Consider the following 22,314-nt stretch of genomic DNA (forward strand, 5'->3'; position numbering starts at 1 on the left):
GGAAATTAATTCCATGTTTTCTTATAATATTACCAAGTGGCAGCATATATATTGAGAATAGCAGAGGGCCTAGCACCGATCCTTGCGGCACTCCATAGACTACTGACATTATCTTTGATTTTTCCCCATTTAAACAGACAAAATGGCAACGGTCCGATAAGTTCGATCTAAACCAGCTTAATGCCTGTCCCTGAACACCAGTGTAGTTTTGTAGTAGATCCAAGAGTATTTTATGATCAATAGTGTCGAACGCAGCACTAAGATCGAGTAGAACTAATATTGAGATACAGCCTTGGTCAGAAGCTAAAAGTAAATCATTTGTAATTTTAACTAGCGCAGTTTCTGTGCTATGATGCGGTCTGAATCCTGACTGAAATTTTTCATATATCTCATTTTCTTGCAAGAAAGAGCACAATTGAGCGGACACAATTTTTTTTCTAGTATTTTAGACATTAATGGAAGATTTGAAATGGGTCTGTAATTTGCTAAGTTATTTGGATCTAATTGCGGTTCCTAATGAGAGGTTGTATTACTGCCAGCTTGAATATTCTTGGAACATGACCTAAAAATAAAGACGAGTTAATAATATTAAGAAGAGGCTCTTCCACTACAGGTAACACTTCTTTCAGTAGTTTAGTGGGTATTGGATCTAATAAACATGTTGTTGGTTTAGATGCAATGATAAGTTTATTTAGCTCTTCCTGTCCTATAGTTGTAAAGCGGTGTAGTTGTTCCAGAGGGGCCATAGTTGAGGCTGAATTATAAGACACCATAGAGGAATGTACATTTACAATTGTGTTTCGGATGCTTTCTATTTTCTCATTGAAGTAATTCATAAAATCATTACTACTATACTGTAACGGAATATTTTGCTCTGGTGATGTCTGTTTATTTGTTAGTCTAGCCACGCTGTTAAATAAAAACCTTGGATTATTTTGGTTATTTTCTATTAGTTTGCGGAGATGCTCAGCCCTGGCTGTTTTTAGAGCCTTTTTATAATGTGACATACTGTCTTTCCACGCGATTCTAAAGACCTCTAAATTAGTTTGTTTCCATTTACGCTCTAAGTAACGAGTTTCTCTCTTGATAACATGTGTAGTACTATTGTATCATGGTCAGGGCCGGCTCTAGCCCTTTGGTTGCCCTAGGCGAGATTGAGTTTTGCGCCCCCCAAGTTTTAGTCTGTCCAAAACTTCAACAAGCAAATTATGACTTCAACTGTATAATAAACTGTTCATACAAATACTACAAAGAACGTTCAATGATATTTCTATCATCCTACATAGTTGCATTGTACAAATACATTTTGTCTGACCATGTAAGTTGTAGTATATTACAATTACTACCACCACTACTATTATTACTAATCTATTAGGCTGCTACAAGACTAAGGGGGTTTCGGGGGTATGCCCCCCCGTAAGAAAATTTTGTGCATTTTAATGGTAAATTCATCAATCTGGTGCACTTTGAGAGTTCAAAATTAAAAGCGCCAACCCTTATTCAGTGTGCAAATTGAACAAAGAAAAATTCAAACCTCTTTTTGTTACAGTGTCTGACTCTGTCTACATTACACTACTACATAATAATAGTTATAATATTAATCCCTTGACAGTAATAGCCATAAGCTATTGTAAAACAAATGCACTGAAAAATAAAGGAAACTTTCATAATTAATTTTGTTACTTGGAAGTAACCCAGCGCCGCCAATTAAACAAAACAAAACGAATGGGCCGATGTACGAGTTGTATGGGCCACTAAGACAAAATAAATAAATAATAAAAGTATGATGTATCGGCCCAAAAAGCACGTGGAATCTCTACCATCCTGGGGGAAAAGAATTCGCTCCCGGTAGTCCCGATGGCCAGCATGCCTGTGCTGTGCACAATACTAAGTAAATTTTTTTCGTTTGACACCTAAATGGCTGAGATGAGAAGACTTACCTCTATACTGGGCTTTCTTTTTATCTTGTTGCTTTCTCCGTTTTCGTCCCTGTGCATCAGAGGGTTTCGATCAACGCGCCAGAGGGGGCGCCTTAGGATGATCATGTTTAATAAACGTGTTTTTGTTTCGCTTGTCATTCTAATTCTGTGATTAATGGGAAGTAGGCCAAGGGCGACATTAGAGGGCGCCCGCGCGCCGCGCCCCCAACACATTTGTCGCCCTAGGCAACCGCCTAGTTCGCCTATAGCAATTTAGTTTTCTCTCTAACCTTTTTTAATCTAATTGGTGCAACAATATCTATAATGTACTAGAGAAAATGGTGCTCAAACTGCTAGTCAATTCCTCTAGTTCATCTGTTTGTTTGGGTTCACTTAGCAGCTGGGATAGGTCAGGTAAGCTATTTGAGAATCTATCTATAGTGGTTGGAAGGATTGTTCTGCCTGGTCTATAACGCATGACAATCATACATTTTTACATGTATGATTGTCATGATTAAAAGCTAAAGATGGCAAGTGAAGCTGGTTCATGAATTTTTACATGTATGCTAATCAAGACTCTAGAGGAAAGTGAGCAGTCACGACTCACAAGATGTCCGTTCAGAGACAAATAGCTCTTTAATGGGTGCAGTTGTGGTTCAAAATAAATAGAAATAACAATATTGAAATTATTACAGATTCAATACTAGACTATTACAAATAAAAAACCTGAATCTGGGACTGCATCACTCTCTGAAAATGTCTTTTCAGGTGCAGAAATTGCCAAATAATTCCGCGAAGTGACACCACTCCTAATGAAAGAGCGACCCCAGTCTCCATGGCAACCTCCATAACAAGTGTTCGAGGGCTTAGGGCATTCCATTTAAACCTTATGCACGAGTTCCGGTTCCCGCCAGTAGTGAGCACTCGTGCAACGCAAGCAATGATGCACATCCGAGTGAATGAGACGGAGGGAAGTTAGCGAGTGAAGGGCATGACAATTTTGGACTGGAACGCAGCCCAGGTCTTAAAAACACCAAAGAACAGTGCCTGTAATGAATTGGTGCCCTTAATTAGGGCAAAGATGAGTATGCGTGTGATAGGATTAAAGTATTCTTGTAATGTTTATTTTATATGAATGTATTTTGATATTGATTTAATTTTTTTCTGTCATTGATCGGTGCTCGGGAGAAGAACCAGCAAGTACACATGGCCTTTCTCGATCTCGAGAAGGCATTTGACCGTGTGCCCCGAGATCTTATCTGGCATTCCCTCCGCTCTCACGGTGCCCCCGAAGAGTACGTACGATGGATCCAGCTTCTCTATACCAACACCACCAGCGTCGTCCGATGCCCTGCAGGTCTGTCCGAAACATTTCCGACTACCGTGGGTGTGCATCAGGGATCCGCCCTCTCGCCGCTTCTTTTTATCCTTTGCATGGATACTGCCACGGGGGATATCCAGGTGCCTCAGCCCTGGTCACTTCTATTCGCCGACGACATCTTCCAAGCTGACAAAACCCGTTGGGGGCTTGAACGTCAAGTGCAAGACTGGAATGAGCGGTTAGACGCGCACGGACTGCGCCTTAACATCAAAAAGACCGAGTATATGGAGTGCGGACCCCAAACCGACGGGACAATCAGAGTTGGAGGGCAGCCATTAAACAAAGTCACCGAATTTAAATATCTTGGTTCTCTAATCCGGAGTGACGGGGACTCTCTTCCCGACGCCCGAGCCCGAGTCAACACAGCATGGCTTAAATGGAGACAAGTCACAGGCATTCTCTGTGACTGTCGAATGCCCATATCACTCAAGGGCAAGATTTATAAAACCGTTGTACGTCCGGTCGCGTTGTATGGTTCCATCAAACATGAGCAGTCCCTCCATGTTATGGAGATGAAGATGCTCCGCTGGTCCCTCGGCCTCACGCGGTTCGACCGCGTCATGAATGAAGATGTCCGAAGGCGCATGGGCGTGGTGCCCATAGTCCAAAAGATGCGTGAAGCCCGACTCTGCTGGTATGGCCATGTCATCAGAAGTGGCGATGAGACAATGGTGAAAACGGCCTATAATCTATCACCACCCGGACGACGACCGCGTGGCCGGCCGAAAAAGCGGTGGCTCGATCGTCTGGCGGAGGATATGCGCTCAGTAAATATCACCACTGAAGATGCCCTGGATCGAGCCAAGTGGCGAAAAGCATGCAACCAAGCAAACCCTATATAAATATGGGATACACGCTAGGACAGAGAGAGAGATTGATCGGTGCTTGTCAAGTCAAGTCAAGTCACCTTTATTTACTGTATAGCGCTTTTTACAATACATATTGTATCAAATCAGCTTCACAATGATAACATGAAAATAATACAACAAAGTTTGTTTCTAGAAGAACATTGCGTCAACGTCCACCTTAAGTAAGGCAGATCAATAATATTGTTGAATATTAAATGTCACCAACTAAGCAAGCCAAAAGCCAAGGCAACGGTGGCAAGGAACCAAAACTCCATCAGATGACAGAATGGAGAAAAAAACCTTGGGAGAAACCAGACTCAGTCGGAGGGCCAGTTCTCCTCTGGCCAACGAAGGAACAGTGTATGATTCGGGCAGCATTACAAGTCAAATTGGATCGGAACATTTAGAGTATTTATCCATTTCCATCTGGTTGGAAGTCGAAGTAATCACGCCGGTATGGAGACGAGTTGTTGAGGATCAGTGCCGATGGCTGTCATGTCGATGAGGCCTTCACAGGGCTGATGAGGCTGGCACTTCAGGATGCGTTGGGATGGGTCCAGGCGCAGGTCCACCATAGAGGGTCCCTCGGGATAAACAGAGAGACTAATATTAGCGTAGACGCCATCCTTCTTATGATGTACCAAGTACATCAGGATTTACGGGACGTGTTCCCGGTTCCGGCTGATCTAAACTATGCAGCCTAACATTGAATTATAGAAGTCTATAGTGTGTTATGTGTATGCTAGGCCAAAGATATGTGTTTTTAGTCTAGATTTGAACTGACAGAGTGTGTCTGCTTCCCGGACAATGTTAGGAAGATTGTTCCAGAGTTTTGGTGCTAAATAGGAAAAGGATCTACCACCAGCAATCGATTTTGATATTCTAGGTATTATCAACTGGCCGGAATTTCGAGATCGCAATAGGCGTGAAGGACTATAATGCGTTAAGAGCTCGCTCAAGTACTGGGGAGCTAAACTATTTAGTGCTTTGTAAGTAATCAGCAATATTTAAAAATGTATACGATGTTTAATAGGCAGCCAATGCAGTGTTGACAGAACCGGGCTTACATGGTCATATTTCCTGGTTCTGGTAAGAACTCGAGCTGCTGCGTTTTGAACTAGCTGTAGTTTGTTTATTAAGTGTGCAGGGCAACCACCCAGTAGAGCATTACAATAATCTAGTCTTGATGTCATGAACGCATGAACTAATTGTTCCGCATTTGTTAATGAGAGCATATGGCGTAATTTAGATATTTATAAATAATTGAATTTATAAATAATTGAATTAGATATTTAAAAAAATATTTTTAAGATGGAAAAATGTGGTTTTACAGATACTAGACACGTGATTTTCAAATGAAAGATTGGTATCAAAGAGCACACCCAGGTTCCTAACCAACGACGAAGACTTAACAGAGCAGCCATCAAGTGTTAGACACAGACAGTATTCTAGGTTATTACATGTGGAATTTTTTTGTCCAATAATTAAAATCTCTGTTTTTTTTTCAGAATTTAGTAGTAGGAAATTACTAGTCATCCATTTTTTTTATATCAGCTATGCATTCCGTTAATTTTGTGAATTGGTAAGTTTCGTTAGGTTTTGAAGAAATATACAGCTGAGTATCATCGGCATAACAGTGAAAGCTAATTCCATGTTTCTTAGTGATATCTCCTAAGGGTAGCATGTACAGAGTGAACAGCAGCGGTCCTAGAACTGAGCCTTGTGGTACGCCATACTGAACTTGTGATCGATAAGACATCTCTTCATTTAATGCTACAAACTGATAACGGTCAGATAAGTATGATTTAAACCATGCTAATGCAATTCCACTAATGCCAACATAGTTTTCTAGTCTCTCTTAAAAGAATGTTGTGGTCAATTGTGTCAAATGCAGCACTAAGATCGAGTAACACTAATAGAGAGATACAACCACGATCGGATGATAAGAGCAAATCATTTGTGACTCTGATAAGAGCTGTCTCAGTACTATGGTACGGTCTAAATCCTGACTGAAAATCCGCGCAGATATCATTTCTTTCAAGAAAGCAACACCGTTGTGAGGATACTGTTTTTTCCAGTATCTTTGACAGAAAAGGCAGATTCGAGATCGGCCTGTAAATGACTAATTTTGTATGATCAAGTTGCGATTTTTTAACAAGCGGTTATATCATAGCCAGCTTAAAGGTTTTTGGTACATATCCTAGAGACAAAGACAAATTAATGATATTGAGAAGAGGATCTATGACATCTGGAAGCATCTCTTTCAGTAGCTTAGTCGGTATTGAGAGTGAGGAGTCACGTGCCGATTTGGGCGGGGTCTGAGCCGGTCGGCCATGATGGTAGGAGACGCTATTGGTTGCCAGGGGCAACGCCTTCAGAACTTCACAGAGGCACGACTAAACATTCTAGAAATAGCGAAAGAGAGACAGCGCAGCTTAGTATTTGTTTACATTTTACCGATACGCCGCAGTTTCTTTGGAAGATATGGAGAAGGAAGAGAAATGAAAGGGGTTCTATCAGGAGAGACTAAATTACAATGCAACCAGCTTAGAGAAACTGCTTGTCAATAAACTGACAGCAGCAACAGCGAGCAAAGCCTGCTTTCAAAAGCAACACATTTCAGCACAGTTCGCCTTTTATTTAACACAAACGAACGAAATTAATACTCTGTTATTCAACTAGAGTTGTTTCATTTGTTATAGATATATCTGTACCGTGAAATGTTTTAAAAATACACTTTTTTTAATGACGTAGCAGCTACGTCGCATTGACAGGGGAATGTCCGATCTATTCGCTTAACGTTGCACGGCAGGTGCAAATGCACGTATCTGATTCATATCAGATTTATTTCCACATATGAATGAGGCCTGAATGAAACATCAAGTATGACTGAACTCTCGCAGTTTAACGTTACAGGTTTGGGGGTTTCTAAGTCTTGCACCCAGCCGCAACAGACTTGTCCAGCTTCTAATGACTTAAAGCTTCTGAACTCTTGCATTGTGTAGGTAGTAACGTTAGGCACTGATACCATAAACAAACCAGGTAATTAACTTTGTCAGCGTATGTGAAAGGTGGTAGTGCTTTGGTCTTTCGTCCATTCTGTAGCAGGTCGTACGGGTCCATGTTGATGTCAAGTAGTTTCTCTAAATAACGCTGCTTTGTGTTGTTATTTAGTCTCTCCCGATAGAGCCCCTTTCCTTTTGCTTCCCCCTTCTTCATTTATTCCCAAGAAACTGTGCCTCATCGCAAAAATGCAAACAAATATCAAGCTGCTCTCTCTCTGTCGCTATTTCTCTCGGTCTCACGGTCGAAGTAACCATGACAACGGATAGCGTATCCTACCAAGATGGCGAATCCTTCCCACAATGCAACACGGAGTGATACGCGTGACGTCACCTTCTCATTCTCAATAGGGTCTAACATACAAGTTGTTCATTTAGATGAATTCATAAATTTGCTAAATTCTTCCTCTCCTATAGCAACAAATGAACCAAATTTTTCCTCAGGGAGACTACAATGCACTGCCTGATGCGATACTGTAGTAGACGTTTGCATAGTTATAATTTTGTCCCTGATATTATCAATCTTATAAGTGAAGAAGTTCATAGTGTCATTACTGCTGTGTTGCTTGTACACTTCTGGGCTTAAGGCTTTCTTTTTCGTTAGTTTAGCCACTTTTTCAAATAAATACCTAGGATTATGTTTATTTTCTTCTAATAGGGTTGACAAATAAGCAGGTCTAGCAGCTTTTAAGGCTTCTCTGTAAGCAATCGAGCTCTCCTTCCATGAAATCCGCAATACGTCTAGTTTAGTTTTCTTCCAGTTGCGCTCCATTATTCTGGCTGTTCTCTTAAGGGCCCGGGTGTGCTCGTTGTACCACGGCGTTGGACTATTTTCTTTAATCTTCTTTAAGCGCAACGGAGCAACTGCGTCTAAAGTGCTGGAAAAGAGAGAGTTAAAAGTTTCTGTCACAATATCGACTTCTTCTAAGCTATCCGGGATGCTGAGATGATGAAACTGATTAGGAAGATTATTGATAAAGCCAGGGACGTGCACAGGAATTTTGAGGGGCAGTTGCTCTGACCTGAAAAAAGGGCACCCCCCCCCCCCCCCCCTCAGAGATGAGACACATGAGAAAAAGAGTTCCTCATATTATTGTTTATTTTTTTTTTTTTTTTTTTTTTTGAAAAGAAATAATCTAGATTGAATGGAAAAACTCGCTTGTAATAAAAAAAAACAACGCTTAGATTTCGGGAAAAAATACAATCCTTTTTTAACCTTTTGCCTTCCCGTACATTCAGTTGTGCTTCTTACTCGTATTCAGTTCTGATGGTAGGCTACGGGCAACTACGCATGAATTGTAGTATGATTGCGTAAAGGGAACAGGAATTTCGGTAGGGAACAGAATCGACTGCTAAACCCAGTGCCGATCCTGACCTCCCCCTGGGGCCCTAAGCAAAATTCTGCTAATGGGCCCTCTACCTGACCCGTGATGTCGTGAGCTATGTAAACCATTTGTCATTGCCACACAGTCACACCTGACACTTCAGTGCTCCCAATACAATCCTCCCCCCTTTAAAGGGTAACTAAACACTGAAACAACTTTTTTTAGTTAATGATCTGTAAGAATGGAGCTTCATAAATGCTGTTCTTTGATTCGAGTACATTTTTTGACATTTGGGTATAAAGTGTTTTAATTTTCAAATATATGGTGTAAAAACGTATGAGTGCTGCCCTCTTCAGGTTAAACGGAAAGCTCCTGCAGTGGGGGTACTCTCTGACGTAGGGAACTCTCTGACGTCACTCTGTCACGCCCTTGGTGCGAGCTCACCACGCCCTTGGCAGCCCCTGGTATAAAAGCATCTGGTTCCGTCAAAACTACTGTAGCGAGTCAGGAGTTGGAATTACGAGTATTGAAAACGATCAGGATAGTTTTATATTTGAAAATCAACAAACAACAAATAAAACAAGCAGCTCTATGCACTTTTTAAGGCAAGATTCTATTCTGTGGCATTTCCTTCTGATCGTCGTCAATAGCAACGCGCATTATAAACAGTGCAAATCCATGTTACTTTATCACAACGGACGCGCTCTCTCGTTTCATTCAAATACAATTTGCCGTCTTGCGTCTCCGTTTTTGATTGTATTGAAAATAAAATCAGAGTTAATTTATTGTTTACAGAGTTTGATAATATTGTTGTGATCATCTTGTCTGGACGATTGTTTTGTACGCTGTACAAAATGGATTTATAAACAGGTAAGATTTAAAACATTAATGCGAACTTTTCTTCGTGGAAGCTTCACGTTTATTTCAAGTGAGTGAGATAAAATATTTCTACTCAAAACAACATTTTGAAGTGTATTGCAGCGACTTTTTTGTGCATGTTCTGCAGACAGGGTGACCATCATCGATTAAGTTTCCCTCAGGACCAAAATATGACCACACACCTCAGATTTGGCCCTCTTAAAAGGCAGAAAAATCAGATGAAGGTGGGGAAGAAAATACTTCAAATGACCGCTCTGTTGCAAAGCTACTTGCGTCACTCCAGTCGGTCTCCATTTTAGCGAGTTTGACAGCAGCTGTCAATCAATCCCTCACTGCGGTCTCAGTTCGTCCCCTCCATCTCCGCTGGGCTCTGCCCACTTTTCCAGCATTTTTCAAATATTGCCAGTGGGTGGAGTCAGGCTCTGCCCAGGGGTTTAGTTAGCCTGGCTCCGCCCTCCTACGCACTTCCGCTCAATTTTATTTTCCTTCAGTACTACGTCTGGGATTGTGCTGTAGACTTTGGTTTCCAGAAATAATTTTTTTACCGGCCCAATCAGCGAACAGAGGGAGTGGCTGAGAACGATGACGTTGATGTAGCGTGTCAGTTTGAGTTGGAGTTCAGTAATGGCAGCGGAGAAAGACGTGAGAAAATCTATTCGGTCCGTTGTTGCAAAACTGCCGAATATCCAGAAGTTAAAGCCGGAGCAAGATCAATGTTTGCTAAGTGTTGTTCGTGGCCATGATGTTGTGGCCCTCCTCCCCACGGGGTTCGGGAAAAGTTTAATTTTCCAGCTCACTCCGCTAGTGGTGAATGAGTTAGCTAAGGCGAACGATAGGATGCAAAGCCGATAGTTGTTGTCGTCTCCTCTTGTTGCACTAATGGAGGACCAAGTGAGGGAGGCAGAAAGGTTAGGAGTTGGTGCTGGGCAGCTCGGCGTGCACGATGATCACTGTACAGCATTTGCGGCAGATCCGAAACGACCGCAGCGGCGTATTGTTAATGATTACACCCAGCTTCGACAGTTGACTGAATACATCACTGTCCTTAGTGTCAAATATACATTTAGAATTTAGAATTGTTCCTTGAACTCTTAAATTCGATGAACAAAACATGCAGCTCTCGTTGACAGACATCTTATTCTAAACATAATCCTCTGATCATTCGGACTTGTTTTTTTTTTATTGCTTAAAACAATACACAAGTAATAACAGAAAACATAATACAAAAACAAACAAAAAATAATAATAAAAACAAAACAAAAATAAAACAGTAGGGGGATAATATAAAATAAACATGAACAAGTTAAGAGAATTACATGACACTGAAAAAAGGAAAATAATTACAAACAGATAATGTTTTTAAGGCTTTTTTTGTTCTCAGACAACTTAATTGAAAAGAGGTATTTTTAAAATTCTTTCACAAATATAAGAAAGAGAGGTTTAGCATTTAGATATTTAGATTTATGAATATGGAATTCGGACTTGTTGTTTCCAGCCGGTTTCGGCGCATGACATACGTCACGACCACACGTTAGCGATTGGCTATGGCAGATCCTGAGTGACGCTGGGCAGATCCAATAGTTTTGAACTTTAACAGAGAACCCGCCTACAAGGAAGTAAACGTTTCTCAATGGAGCGAGGCCAGACTCTCTGTACAAATGAAATGTACGAGAGTCTGGTAGAACCAGGCTAGGGTTTAGTTACCCTTTAAACAAAACAGTCAAAGAATAAGTACAACAATATAGAACAGAATGAGGTTCAAACAAACAATATTTATTGAATAGAGTATTTTCTATAGAATGTTAACACAACAAGTGAATATTAACGTAAACATAAATGAGAAGAAAATAATAAATTATAACCCTGAGCTTTGGCTTTTGGGATTAACTTTGGTTCTCTCTACTGCCTGGGTATTTTCGGCATCAGTATGATTTTTTTTATTTATTATTATGCATGTTGAAGCAATTCTTGATTTATGGTTATTATTTACTGAGGGATGTGCATCCATATTGACCAGTATGTCCAGCTAATCAACATTTTAAATTCAATATAGCCTATAAATCAATAGTCAATCAATGTCAAATTGTCAATAAATGCTGTCTATCTTGCATAATTAGTGCAGTTGTTTAGAGTTTTTAACACTGAGACTAGATAATCAGTGTCTTGTTTTAAACGTATAATGTGTACTTTGATTGGGAGTGCCATCATTCACGTGCATATATTGTACAGTATGTCTGGTCTCCACATATTTCTGCTTGAAAAATGCGCGTTTCATTTCGTGCACGCGCATATGAACGCACGATAACACACGCGACGCGGTTATGTTTTCTGAGCTGCAGTAAACAATCACCGTTGCACTTTGTCGTTTATCAAAAACAAACGTAATAAATAATTGTATTTTACTCTCACTTTTGTCAGGCACAAAGTGATGCAAGAGATGCACTGCCTGCCCAGCTAAATTAGCAAGACCGAAAAACATCAAACTTTGCTGACATCAAACTTAGAGGGGAGAGAACACAAGTTTACCTGATTGTTGTTCCCGCAATTCACTCTCATGGTTTTTTTCTTCTTCCTCTTTTCGTGACCAAAAGGATAGTTTCTTTTTGTCATGGATGTTGTACACATTAATTGACGCGCTATGACAAGAGATGGAGGCGGGCCTTACGCACCGGTCGCGTGCAGAGCTGCAGCCATGTAAACAGTTGAGCTGAGTGCCCGAATGGAAGTGAATGAGGCTTTGCGAAAAAAAAAAAAAAAATTTATTATTATTTTTTATCTAGGCCTACGTGAAATTCTGCATCCATTGTACGATTTTTTTTTTTTTTTTTTGGAAGGGCAACCTAAGTCGAGAAGGGCATATGGGCAGTTGCCCGGGCAACCTGAGCAACCCCCCTGTGCACGTCCCTGGATAAAGCAATCTTTAGTGGCAGAAGTTATAGGTCTAACCCAAGTGGAAAAAAAGTATACTTTATTGTATTTGAAATATATTCCCTTTTTCAATAGTACATTGCAAATATACTAACACAAAATTACTATCTTTAAATATATTAAAAGTATATTAGCATCATCCTTTTTACCTATTTTTACAATACAACTTTTAACACACTTTAAAATAATTGTACTTTAGTATATTTTCTAAAAGTATATTGAAAAACAAGCATACTTTTAACATATTTCTAAAAAGTCCTCTATAAGTACATTGGTTAAAAATATATGCTTTGTTACACTTTTAAGAAATATGCTAAACACAAGTATACTTTTAATATATTTCTAACAAGTGCACTAGAAGTACATTGGTAATAAATACATGCTTAATTATACTTTTAAAAATATGCTAAAAACAAGCATAATTTTAACATATTTCTAAAAAGTGCACTATAAGTACGTTGGTAATAATAATATGCTTAGTTACATTTTTAAGAAATAAGCTAAACACAAGAATACTTTTAGTGAAGTTTTAGTGCATTTAAAGAAAACATACTTATGTTGCTCTTACTTACAATACATTTTTGGAGTACTTTGTGTAAGAACATAGCACAATGATTAAGCTTTTAGTGTGTTTAAAATATATGAACTTTATAAACACTAAGGCCTAGCTGCAATATATTTTAAATATGTATGTATTTATCATTTTAATATTTAAAAATATACATATTCACAATGTACCAACTTATAATGTATTAGAAACATTTGTCAACTATTATTAAGCATTGCAATAAGCATACCTAATTAATGTTGTTCACTTTTACTTGTTTGTAGGCTACTTGTAAAAGGCTGTTGTCCACTGCATGCTACGTTTGTACTACTAAAATTCCCACAAGGATTTCAACATCATATTATTTGAAATTGATCATAGATACATTTTCCAGAGAAGTTAAAAAAAACGTTTGTACTTGGTTAAATTCAAACAATAGCATAATACACTTGACTAGTCCTGATTGGTTCCAGAGCCGTTAAATGGTTGTGATTTGTTCTTATGATAATGAGCTCGCTTGCACCTCACTCAGAGCTTCCGTTTATCAGATAATATGCTGTGCGTGTATGTTACTTGAATGTGATTAGATTTTATGGAATGCCAAAGCTGACTTAATTAAAAATAAATAAATACATAAATAAATATACGAATAAATGTAAAAAAGCAAAAATACATAAATAAATACATAAATAAATATACAAAGAAATGTAAAAAAGTACAAATAAATGAGTATTTATACTTTTATTTCCTTATTTATGTATAATTGTATTTTTTCACACATTTTTTTATTTTTTTATTTATACATTTATTCATTTCCACTTTTATTTATTTCCACATTCATTTATGTATATATGTTTTTATGTCTACATTTATTTATTTTCACATTTATTTATTTATACATTTATTTATTTCCACATTTATATATTTCCACATTTATTTTTTTCGACATTTCTTTGTCCGTATGCTAATGAGGGGGGCGTGTTTTACCTCAGACATCAGCAATCGAGCTCAGAGTGGCAGTGCTGAAGCTTTGAGGCCACAGTGACACCTTGTGGTGTGTGACCAAACGAAACGCAAGAGGTGTGCGGACAATATCACATTTTAAGTCATGTATATCACCCTAACTGTATGTAGGGTAGGCTATAGGGTTAACACACATAGCACACATGAACAGAAACTGCACTTCAACGGGTCTGATAGCAGGCACTTGGACATGGAAGCGCATGAAAGTATCCACTATTAATAACAATGTAAACGCGGTGGATAGGGCTGATAAGAGCTTGCGTTTACTGTCGATGAGACTCGCACACCAGCGCAGAACGCGGAGAGAAACCAGCACACATTTCACTGACTCCTACGCAAGCTTATTGATCAATGAGTTTGAAACGCGACTCAATACACGGTTTACATTCGCGTTTCATAATTTCGTATGCATAACAGGTGACAATTCAAATGCTTAAAACACAACCCATATTTCATAGATGCTGCTCTTAGATACTGATTAATCACAAGTCATCAATTTGGAATTATTCTTAAATCAAACAAAAGGGGCTCATGTAAACGCAGCTAGTGAGCCACGCATCTCACCCCATGCAGTGGAGGACAGAAGCATCATCATGCCCATTCAAACAGCACCTGTCGTGCCCATGGGCGTGGTGATATTTCCCCCTATAAATTGATGTTATATCTACCCAAACCTTATTAAATAGGTAGGCTATACTGTACATCATCATATATGTCAAGTTCTTAATATTAATCGATAAACTACTCAGTTATAATTATAATAAGGCACTATGGCTGTTATCAGTAAAATAAAATTAACAAAAGTCATTAAGTCATTAAAAGTCAAAATCTTAATACAGAGGAGAATGCTTTTACACTGCAAATACAATTGCATAAAAGTCGTTATGAGATTAATGTTAAAAATAAATGAATATAGAAATATGAAATGATGGAATCAATTAAATTGTATGTTTAAATATCAAACTAAAACAGCCAGTAGGTGGCGGTAAGTCACTGTCTAAACGAGTGAGTCATATCATTAATTCAGACCGATTCATTCAATATGGGGGGGGGGGAATTATAATAAAATTATCTCATACATGGGCTTTTTTTTACAGCATTTATTTCATTTCAGCTCAGACACACATCGCCCCGCCATAATTTTGTTCCTTGAGCTGTACAGTTTAACAGTAACAGGTGGTGTTTTCCCCCGAACTGAATGAATCAGTACTGAATGAATCGGTCTGAATTAATGATATGACGCAGTTTCTGTTCATGTGTGCTATGTGTGTTAACCCTATATAGCCTACCCTACATACAGTTAGGGTGATATACATGACTTAAAATGTGATATTGTCCGCACACCTCTTGCGGTTCGTTTGGTCACACACCACAAGGTGTCACTGTGGCCTCAAAGCTTCAGCACTGCCACTCTGAGCTCGATTGCTGATGTCTGAGGTAAAACGCCCCCCTCATTAGCATACGGACAAAGAAATGTCGAAAAAAATAAATGTGGAAATAAATAAATGTGGAAATAAATAAATGTATAAATAAATAAATGTGAAAATAAATAAATGTAGACATAAAAACATAAATACATAAATGAATGTGGAAATAAATAAAAGTGGAAATAAATAAATGTATAAATAAAAAAATAAAAAAATGTGTGAAAAAATACAATTATACATAAATAAGGAAATAAAAGTATAAATACTCATTTATTTGTACTTTTTTACATTTCTTTGTATATTTATTTATGTATGTATTTATGTATTTTTGTTTTTTTACATTTATTCGTATATTTATTTATGTATTTATTTATTTTTAATTAAGTCAGCTTTGGCATTCCATAAGATTTAGAAGTCTAAATTTAAACTGTTAAAAATATATAGAGCGATCGTGTCTCTTTAGAGGAGTAGGAGGACCACGCGATTCATATGGATTAGGTGGTATTTTTTGTGATTAACTTTTTGAAACGTAGCGTTATGACAAACGTGATTTTACCCAGCTTCTTCAAGTTTGCATGGCGTGTGACATTTGGAACCTCATTATGTTGTGATTCTTCTAGGTAAGATTTGTATTACATTAACGTTACTTGTCTATGCCAATCGTATTTTTGACACAAATTGTAACAGCACGTCTTTTTCAGTTCAGCTACATTCAATTTGACCAATCAGAGCCAAGCTTTTCACGTCGAAGCAGACTGGAAGAGATGAAGATACTGCCTCAGAAGTTACTGGTAAGTTTTAGTTGCTGTTTGCATAAATACGTTTTTTTTTTATCTTAATAAATCTTTTTAAAATCTATGTGGAGACATTTGTTTGTCTTAAAACAAATATAAAACATTGTCCAATGCATCTGCAAAAAACATAATTAGTCATTATAACATGTACAACATTGCATTAACATTATTTTTATTTGCAAAATGAAGCTGTGTATTTATTTCTGATTTCCTGAAAAATTTGGCTTCATTATGTAAATGATCTTTTTTTGAAAAGTTTTGGGGAAAAATACATGTTATGAACAAAGTTACTTTGTCTTAAGCTGACCAGACAATTATCGTAGTGTGTGCTGATTGGTGTTTATAGTAGTTCAAGCTTGACAACATTATTGCCGTATGTATGCATATATAATTCTTTTTTTTTTTTTTCATATTAGTATTTGTTGTTTTTCAGACCAGCTGCTATAGAAGAAAAACTGAAATCTGAGTGCAGAGACAAGCGAAGAAGAGAGTAGTAAGTATGGTTTGATCTCATATCACCTCTTTTATAGAGATTTTTGAATCAGGCCTATTGAGCGGTGGTCGACAGTTAGGAAAATGTTAGCGACGCGTGTCCATTTCAGGTGTCTAATTTGTGCTGCCTTTGAGTCATTCATGTAAAAATCTGTTTATTTAATTGTGTTTTTTAGTAAAGCTGTAAGTCACTTGTCCTAGTTGTCCTTGCATACAATATTTTTAACAACTTCTAATTTCCTTAAATCTTTAGATCTTTCTTTACAATAGACAGGTTCATGGGAAATACCCTAGGTTTTAAATAAACCGCAATTATCAATATAAAACATATCCTCTAATACTCACAGGTTGCTTTATTGTGCAAATAACTATATCTGTAACTTTTTGATTGAACTTTGCTCACTGTAAATTGTGTTGGGCTTCTTCTAATCTCATGTTCAATGTAACTCATAGAGTGCTGTACAGTGACGACAGACAAGAGGATAAAGCTTGCTGAGGAGGATATAGCCAAAGCTTTTAAAGGTAAACTGAGAAGTCAACAGAATTCTAATGCATTTCTATGCAAATTATTATACATATATATTGAAACATGGATACACAAATGTTAATCATTGGTTAATTTTATATTAATTATTCTTCCCTTTCAAAGATCCTCTGATAAAGCAGTCTTCAAATACTACAAGCCCCAGTTGCAGAAAATGAGTCGAACTCAGAGAAGTGATCGTCTACTTGAAGATGAAGATGTGACATTCAAACTCTTCTGTTTCTTTGGTTCAGCCATTTGTAGGCCTAAGTTTGTAAATAATGCATTATTCACTTCTGCACATTATTTTTCTGAAACTTTTTTTTTCTTCTTCAGAAAATTGCATTGTGATGCTTATTTAGTGATGTAAAATTCATAGTGTACGTTTCAGTAATACATGTATAACTGAAATGTTCTACAAAAAAATTATAAATATAGCTCTGCCATAGCATTTCACTGATCTTTTTAATTTACTTTAATTTCTTTTTTTACTCTTATGTAATTTACACAAGATACTATATTAAAGTTTTCTTGATTTTCGAAGTCTGTGCATGTCTTAATGTTTATATTTAATTATTTTTGCACTTTTAATATACCATTTTAAATACTGAATAAAACCGCTTTATAATAAGCTATTAGTGTAATGCTAATACACTTTTGATGCTATTTAAATGTTCTTGAAGTACATTAAAATTATGCTTCACATATATTATAACTAGTTTAAGACATATGAAAGTATATTTTTAATGAACTGCAAAGAAATACACTTAAATGTACTGGAAGTGGTTCCATTTTAGCATAATTTAGTATATTAAAATATAGTCCAAATATGTTTCGAAGACACTCATAATGAATTTGTAATGTACTTGTAACACAAATAAAGTACACTTTAAGCATGAAAATACGCATGTACTTAAAGTGTACTAAGTATACTTGAAATTGTCTCAATTTAGCATCAAAAAGTACACTAAATACACTTAAAGTTATACTTTAATATTATTTAATTATAACTAAAATACACTTAGTACAAAAAAATGTATCCAAAATAGCACACTTCAAGTTAACTAATCATTAACACACTTGAAGTATACTGACAATTAGTCTGGCTGCAAGTATACTTGGCATACTTTTTTTTCACTAGGGAACATATTTATAACACGGCGTCGGCTTTGCTGCTTTGGCTAAGTGACGTTTACATGAGACTAGATAGTGATCTGAGATGTCATCGCTCTGCTGCAGAATTTCAACGGCATCAACATCTATTCCATGTGATAATATTAGATCTAGAGTATGATTACGGCAATGAGTAGGTCCTGACACGTGTTGTCTAACTCCAATTGAGTTTACAATGTCTTTAAATGCCAATCCCAATGCATCTTTTTCATTATATACATGTATAATCACCAACAATTAGTACTTTATCTGCAGACAATACTAGTTCTGATAGAAAGTCCGCAAATTCTTTGATAAAATCTTTATGGTGCCCTGGTGGCCTGTATACAGTAGCCAGCATAATTCTCAAACCTGATTTATCGTTTACACTATATATTTTTACATTAAGCACCAATACTTCAAAAGAAGTATATTTAAAACTAGATTTCTTAGTGGATTTGAAGATATTACTATAAATTACAGCAACACCTCCCCCTTTGCCTTTCAGACGAGGTTCATGTTTATAACTGTAATCTTGTGGGGTGGATTCATTTAAAGTAATGTAATCGTTTGGTTTTATCCAGGTTTCTGTCAAACACAGAACATCTAGATTATAATCTGAAATCATATCATTAACTATGAGCGATTTTGAAGTAAGGGATCGAATATTCAGCAACCCAAGCTTTATCATTTGCTCATCTGTATTATATCTGTTTTTTATTTGTTGAACATCAATAAAAAATTTAATCTGATGTTTTCTGGATATCCAAATTTGGGGAACAGACACAGTCTCTATATGATGATATCTAGGCGAAAGAGCCTCTATGTGATGGGATTTATCTGACCTTGGGGACGTGAGGCCGCTACCAGACGGTCGGTTTAGCCAGTCTGTCTGCTTCCTGACCTGGTGCCAAGTTTGTCATGTTTTAGCTCTAAGACTATAAGCCAAATTACTAGAGAGAAGAACAGCACCATCCCAGGAGGGATGAATACCATCTCTTTTCAACAGGTCAGGCTTGCCCCAAAAACGTTTTCCAATTGTCTATGGATTCTACATTAATATGCGGACACCACTCAGACAACAAGCGATTGAGTGAACACAATCTACTAACTATCTCATCACTCCTGCGAACAGGAAGGGAGCCAGAGCAAATTACAGTGCCTGACATCGTACTTGCGAGTTCACACACCTCTTTAATATTAATTTTGGTGATCTCTGACTGGCGGAGTCGAACATCATTAGTGCCGACATGAATAATGATCTTAGAGAATTTACGATTAGCATTAGCCAGTACTTTTAAATTTGCTTTGATGTCAGGCGCTCTGGCTCCCGGCAAACATGTGACTATGGTGGCTGGTGTCTCTATTTTCACGTTCCGTGTGATCGAATCACCAATTACCAGGGCACAATCAACAGAATTCTCAGTGGGTGTTACACTGAGTGGGGCAAATCGATTTGTTATGGTAATCGGAACGGAAGAGTGTTTTTTTGATCCGCGACTGGAGCGATCCCTAACTGTCACCCATCTGCCCTGCTGCACGGGCTTGTGTGTTTGTCATGTTTTTACTCTCTTTTTGACATCAGTGATAGACTAATCCGTAATCCAGCATGATCGGCTGATTATGGAAGGGTGGAGAATGTTGCCCTTTAAGAGCGCACTGTGGAGACTGACGGTACGGATCCACTTTTGCGACACGACTGAAGCGTGGTGTTGCGACGCCTCATTTGTACATTGATGGGCGTTCCTCAAGTTTACCGCTATGGGCATGGTTTTGAGCCAGCGGGGAATGTTGTGTTTTTAAAACATTTGCTTGAAACCAACCAACCTTCCCTCTCGAATTTTGAAATTTGGAGGGAGAAGTGATGTGTATAAATATGGATTTCATTGAGCAGTCATGAATTGAAAACAGAGAAGGATGTCACTATAGGACAACAAAGATGGGTCATATAGATTTGGAAATGCTGCAACCGCCACAATTAATTTCTCCTCCATTTTCGCTACTCTGAACTAATGTTTCCTGAGCATTTTTGTGGTAGGACGTCTAGAACAATGGACCCCCGAGAGACTTCTCCCAGTCTCCATGTGCTCTACTTCTATTGGATAGTCGCATCTCGTTCAACGGATTTTATTTCCATAAAGATGGGCATCGGCCAGCTTTTTGACGCGCAGCATTTTTTAAATGCAGCGCCGCCTTCCGCCATTTTAAACGCTTTACGGGCGCGTTAAAGTCGCTAGACGTCACCCATAGGAATTAAGTGGAGTGCACCGCGACAGAAGTGTCACGCGTAAAAGTGGATCCATACCGTGGCGGTAAGGATCCGGGACGGGACGGTACGGATCCACTTGTCCATGGGACACTTCTGTAAAAATGCTGCGCGTCAAAAAGCTGGCCGATGCCCATCTTTATGCAAATTAATCCGTTGACCGCGACGCGACTATCCAATAGAAGTAGAGCACATGGTGTCACGGAATTTGTAAAATGGTAAAGCGAGGATTCAAGTGCTGGAATAGAAGGATCTTTAATTAATAAAAAAAGGAAACCAAACTACAAACAAAAACTAGACAGAAAACGAGACAGACATCTGGCAGGAACAGGAAACACTAGGAACATAGACAACGAACCAGCACAGGACTGCAAACACAGGGGGATTAAATAGGGGAACAAACATAAGAGGGTAACGAGGCAGGCAGGTGGGGAAAATAAAACAATAACGAGATAAGATGGGCGGGGTTTGACAATTGACAGGAGAGCACATGGCACAAGGAAATAACATGACAGCCATTTGCTCACAACAAACCAGACTAAACAAACACATGACAAACCGGGAGTGTCACAGCTCTGTCACTAAACCAAGAGAAAACCCAGACAAGGGTGACAGAACTGTGACACTTACCCCCCCCCCCCCCTCACAGGGATGCCACCTGGCGTTCCCAAGGAGGGACACCAAAAACAAGACAGGAACATCCAACGTGCAAGACCAAACAGCAGACAAGCAGATTAGAACACATACACCGAGAGGGGAGGGAGGGAGGGAGGGAGGGGAGAACCAGGGAGGGACACAGGAACAAGGGGTGACGACTTAGCAATTGGCCAGGGCCAAGCAGACAACCATCAGGCGGCCAGGGCGGAGACGACAGTCCAACTGGCGGCCACGGTGGAAAAAACCCTTCGGGTGGCCACGGCGGAGAAGACCCTTCGGGCGGCCACGGCGGAGAAGACCCCTCGGGCAGCCATGGCGGTGAAGACCCCTCGGGCGGCCACGGCAGAGACGACCCATCAGGCGGCCACGATACATTCGAGTGACCATGATGGAGACGACCCTTCGGGCGGCCATGGCGGTGAAAACCAAGGCGGAACAGGAACCGAGCCTGGCTCAGGAACAGGAGTAGACATCGGCACAGGAACAGACATCGGCACAGGAACAGACACCGGTACAGGAACAGGAACCGGCTCAGGAACAGACACCGGGTCAGGCACATGAACAGACACCGATCCGGCAGCGGCCATCTTGTCGGGGGACACTGGAACAGGCTCAGGAACAGACACTGGCTTCGGCTCAGGAACAGGAGTAGACATCGGCACAGGAACAGACACCGGCTCAGGAAAAGGAACAGACATCGCCTCAGGAACAGGAACAGACACCGGCTCAGGCACAGGAACAGACACCGACCCGGTGGCGGCCATCTTGTCCGGGGACACTGGCTCCGGCTCAGGAACAGACACTGGCTCTGGCTCCGGCTCAGGAACAGACACTGGCTCTGGCTCCGGCTCAGGCACAGACACTGGCTCTGGCTCAGGAACAGACACTGGCTCTGGCTCCGGCTCAGGAACAGACACTGGCTCCGGCTCAGGAACAGACACTGGCAGAGTCGGCAAGACGAACAGCTTGGGCGGGGCCGGCAGGGCGAGCGGCTTGGGCGGACCCGGCAGGGCGAGCAGTTTGGGCGGGCCCGGCAAGGCGAGCAGCTTGGGCGGGGCCGGTAAGGCGAGCAGCTTGAGCGGGCCCGGCAA

General features: G+C 39.3%; 1 protein-coding gene and 1 long non-coding RNA gene across 2 annotated transcripts; one reads left to right on the top strand and one right to left on the bottom strand.

Moving 5' to 3' along the window:
* Positions 1–16,190: 16,190 nt before the first annotated feature.
* LOC130087749 (uncharacterized) lies at positions 16,191–17,624 on the top strand. Its single transcript, XR_008807383.1, has 3 exons — positions 16,191–16,626; positions 17,079–17,147; positions 17,275–17,624. It is a non-coding gene; the product is annotated as an uncharacterized LOC130087749 (long non-coding RNA).
* A 3,955-nt stretch (positions 17,625–21,579) lies between these two features.
* Positions 21,580–21,921, bottom strand: LOC130087771 (E3 ubiquitin-protein ligase RNF12-B-like). The gene has a single exon (XM_056254249.1). It carries the CDS (start codon positions 21,919–21,921, stop codon positions 21,580–21,582), a length of 342 nt encoding a protein of 113 aa, XP_056110224.1.
* Positions 21,922–22,314: the final 393 nt, after the last annotated feature.

The sequence above is a fragment of the Rhinichthys klamathensis genome, unplaced genomic scaffold (assembly GCF_029890125.1).
Source record: "Rhinichthys klamathensis goyatoka isolate OS25496 unplaced genomic scaffold, OSU_Roscu_1.1 h1tg000111l_1, whole genome shotgun sequence".
NCBI classification, from domain to species: Eukaryota; Metazoa; Chordata; class Actinopteri; order Cypriniformes; family Leuciscidae; genus Rhinichthys; species Rhinichthys klamathensis.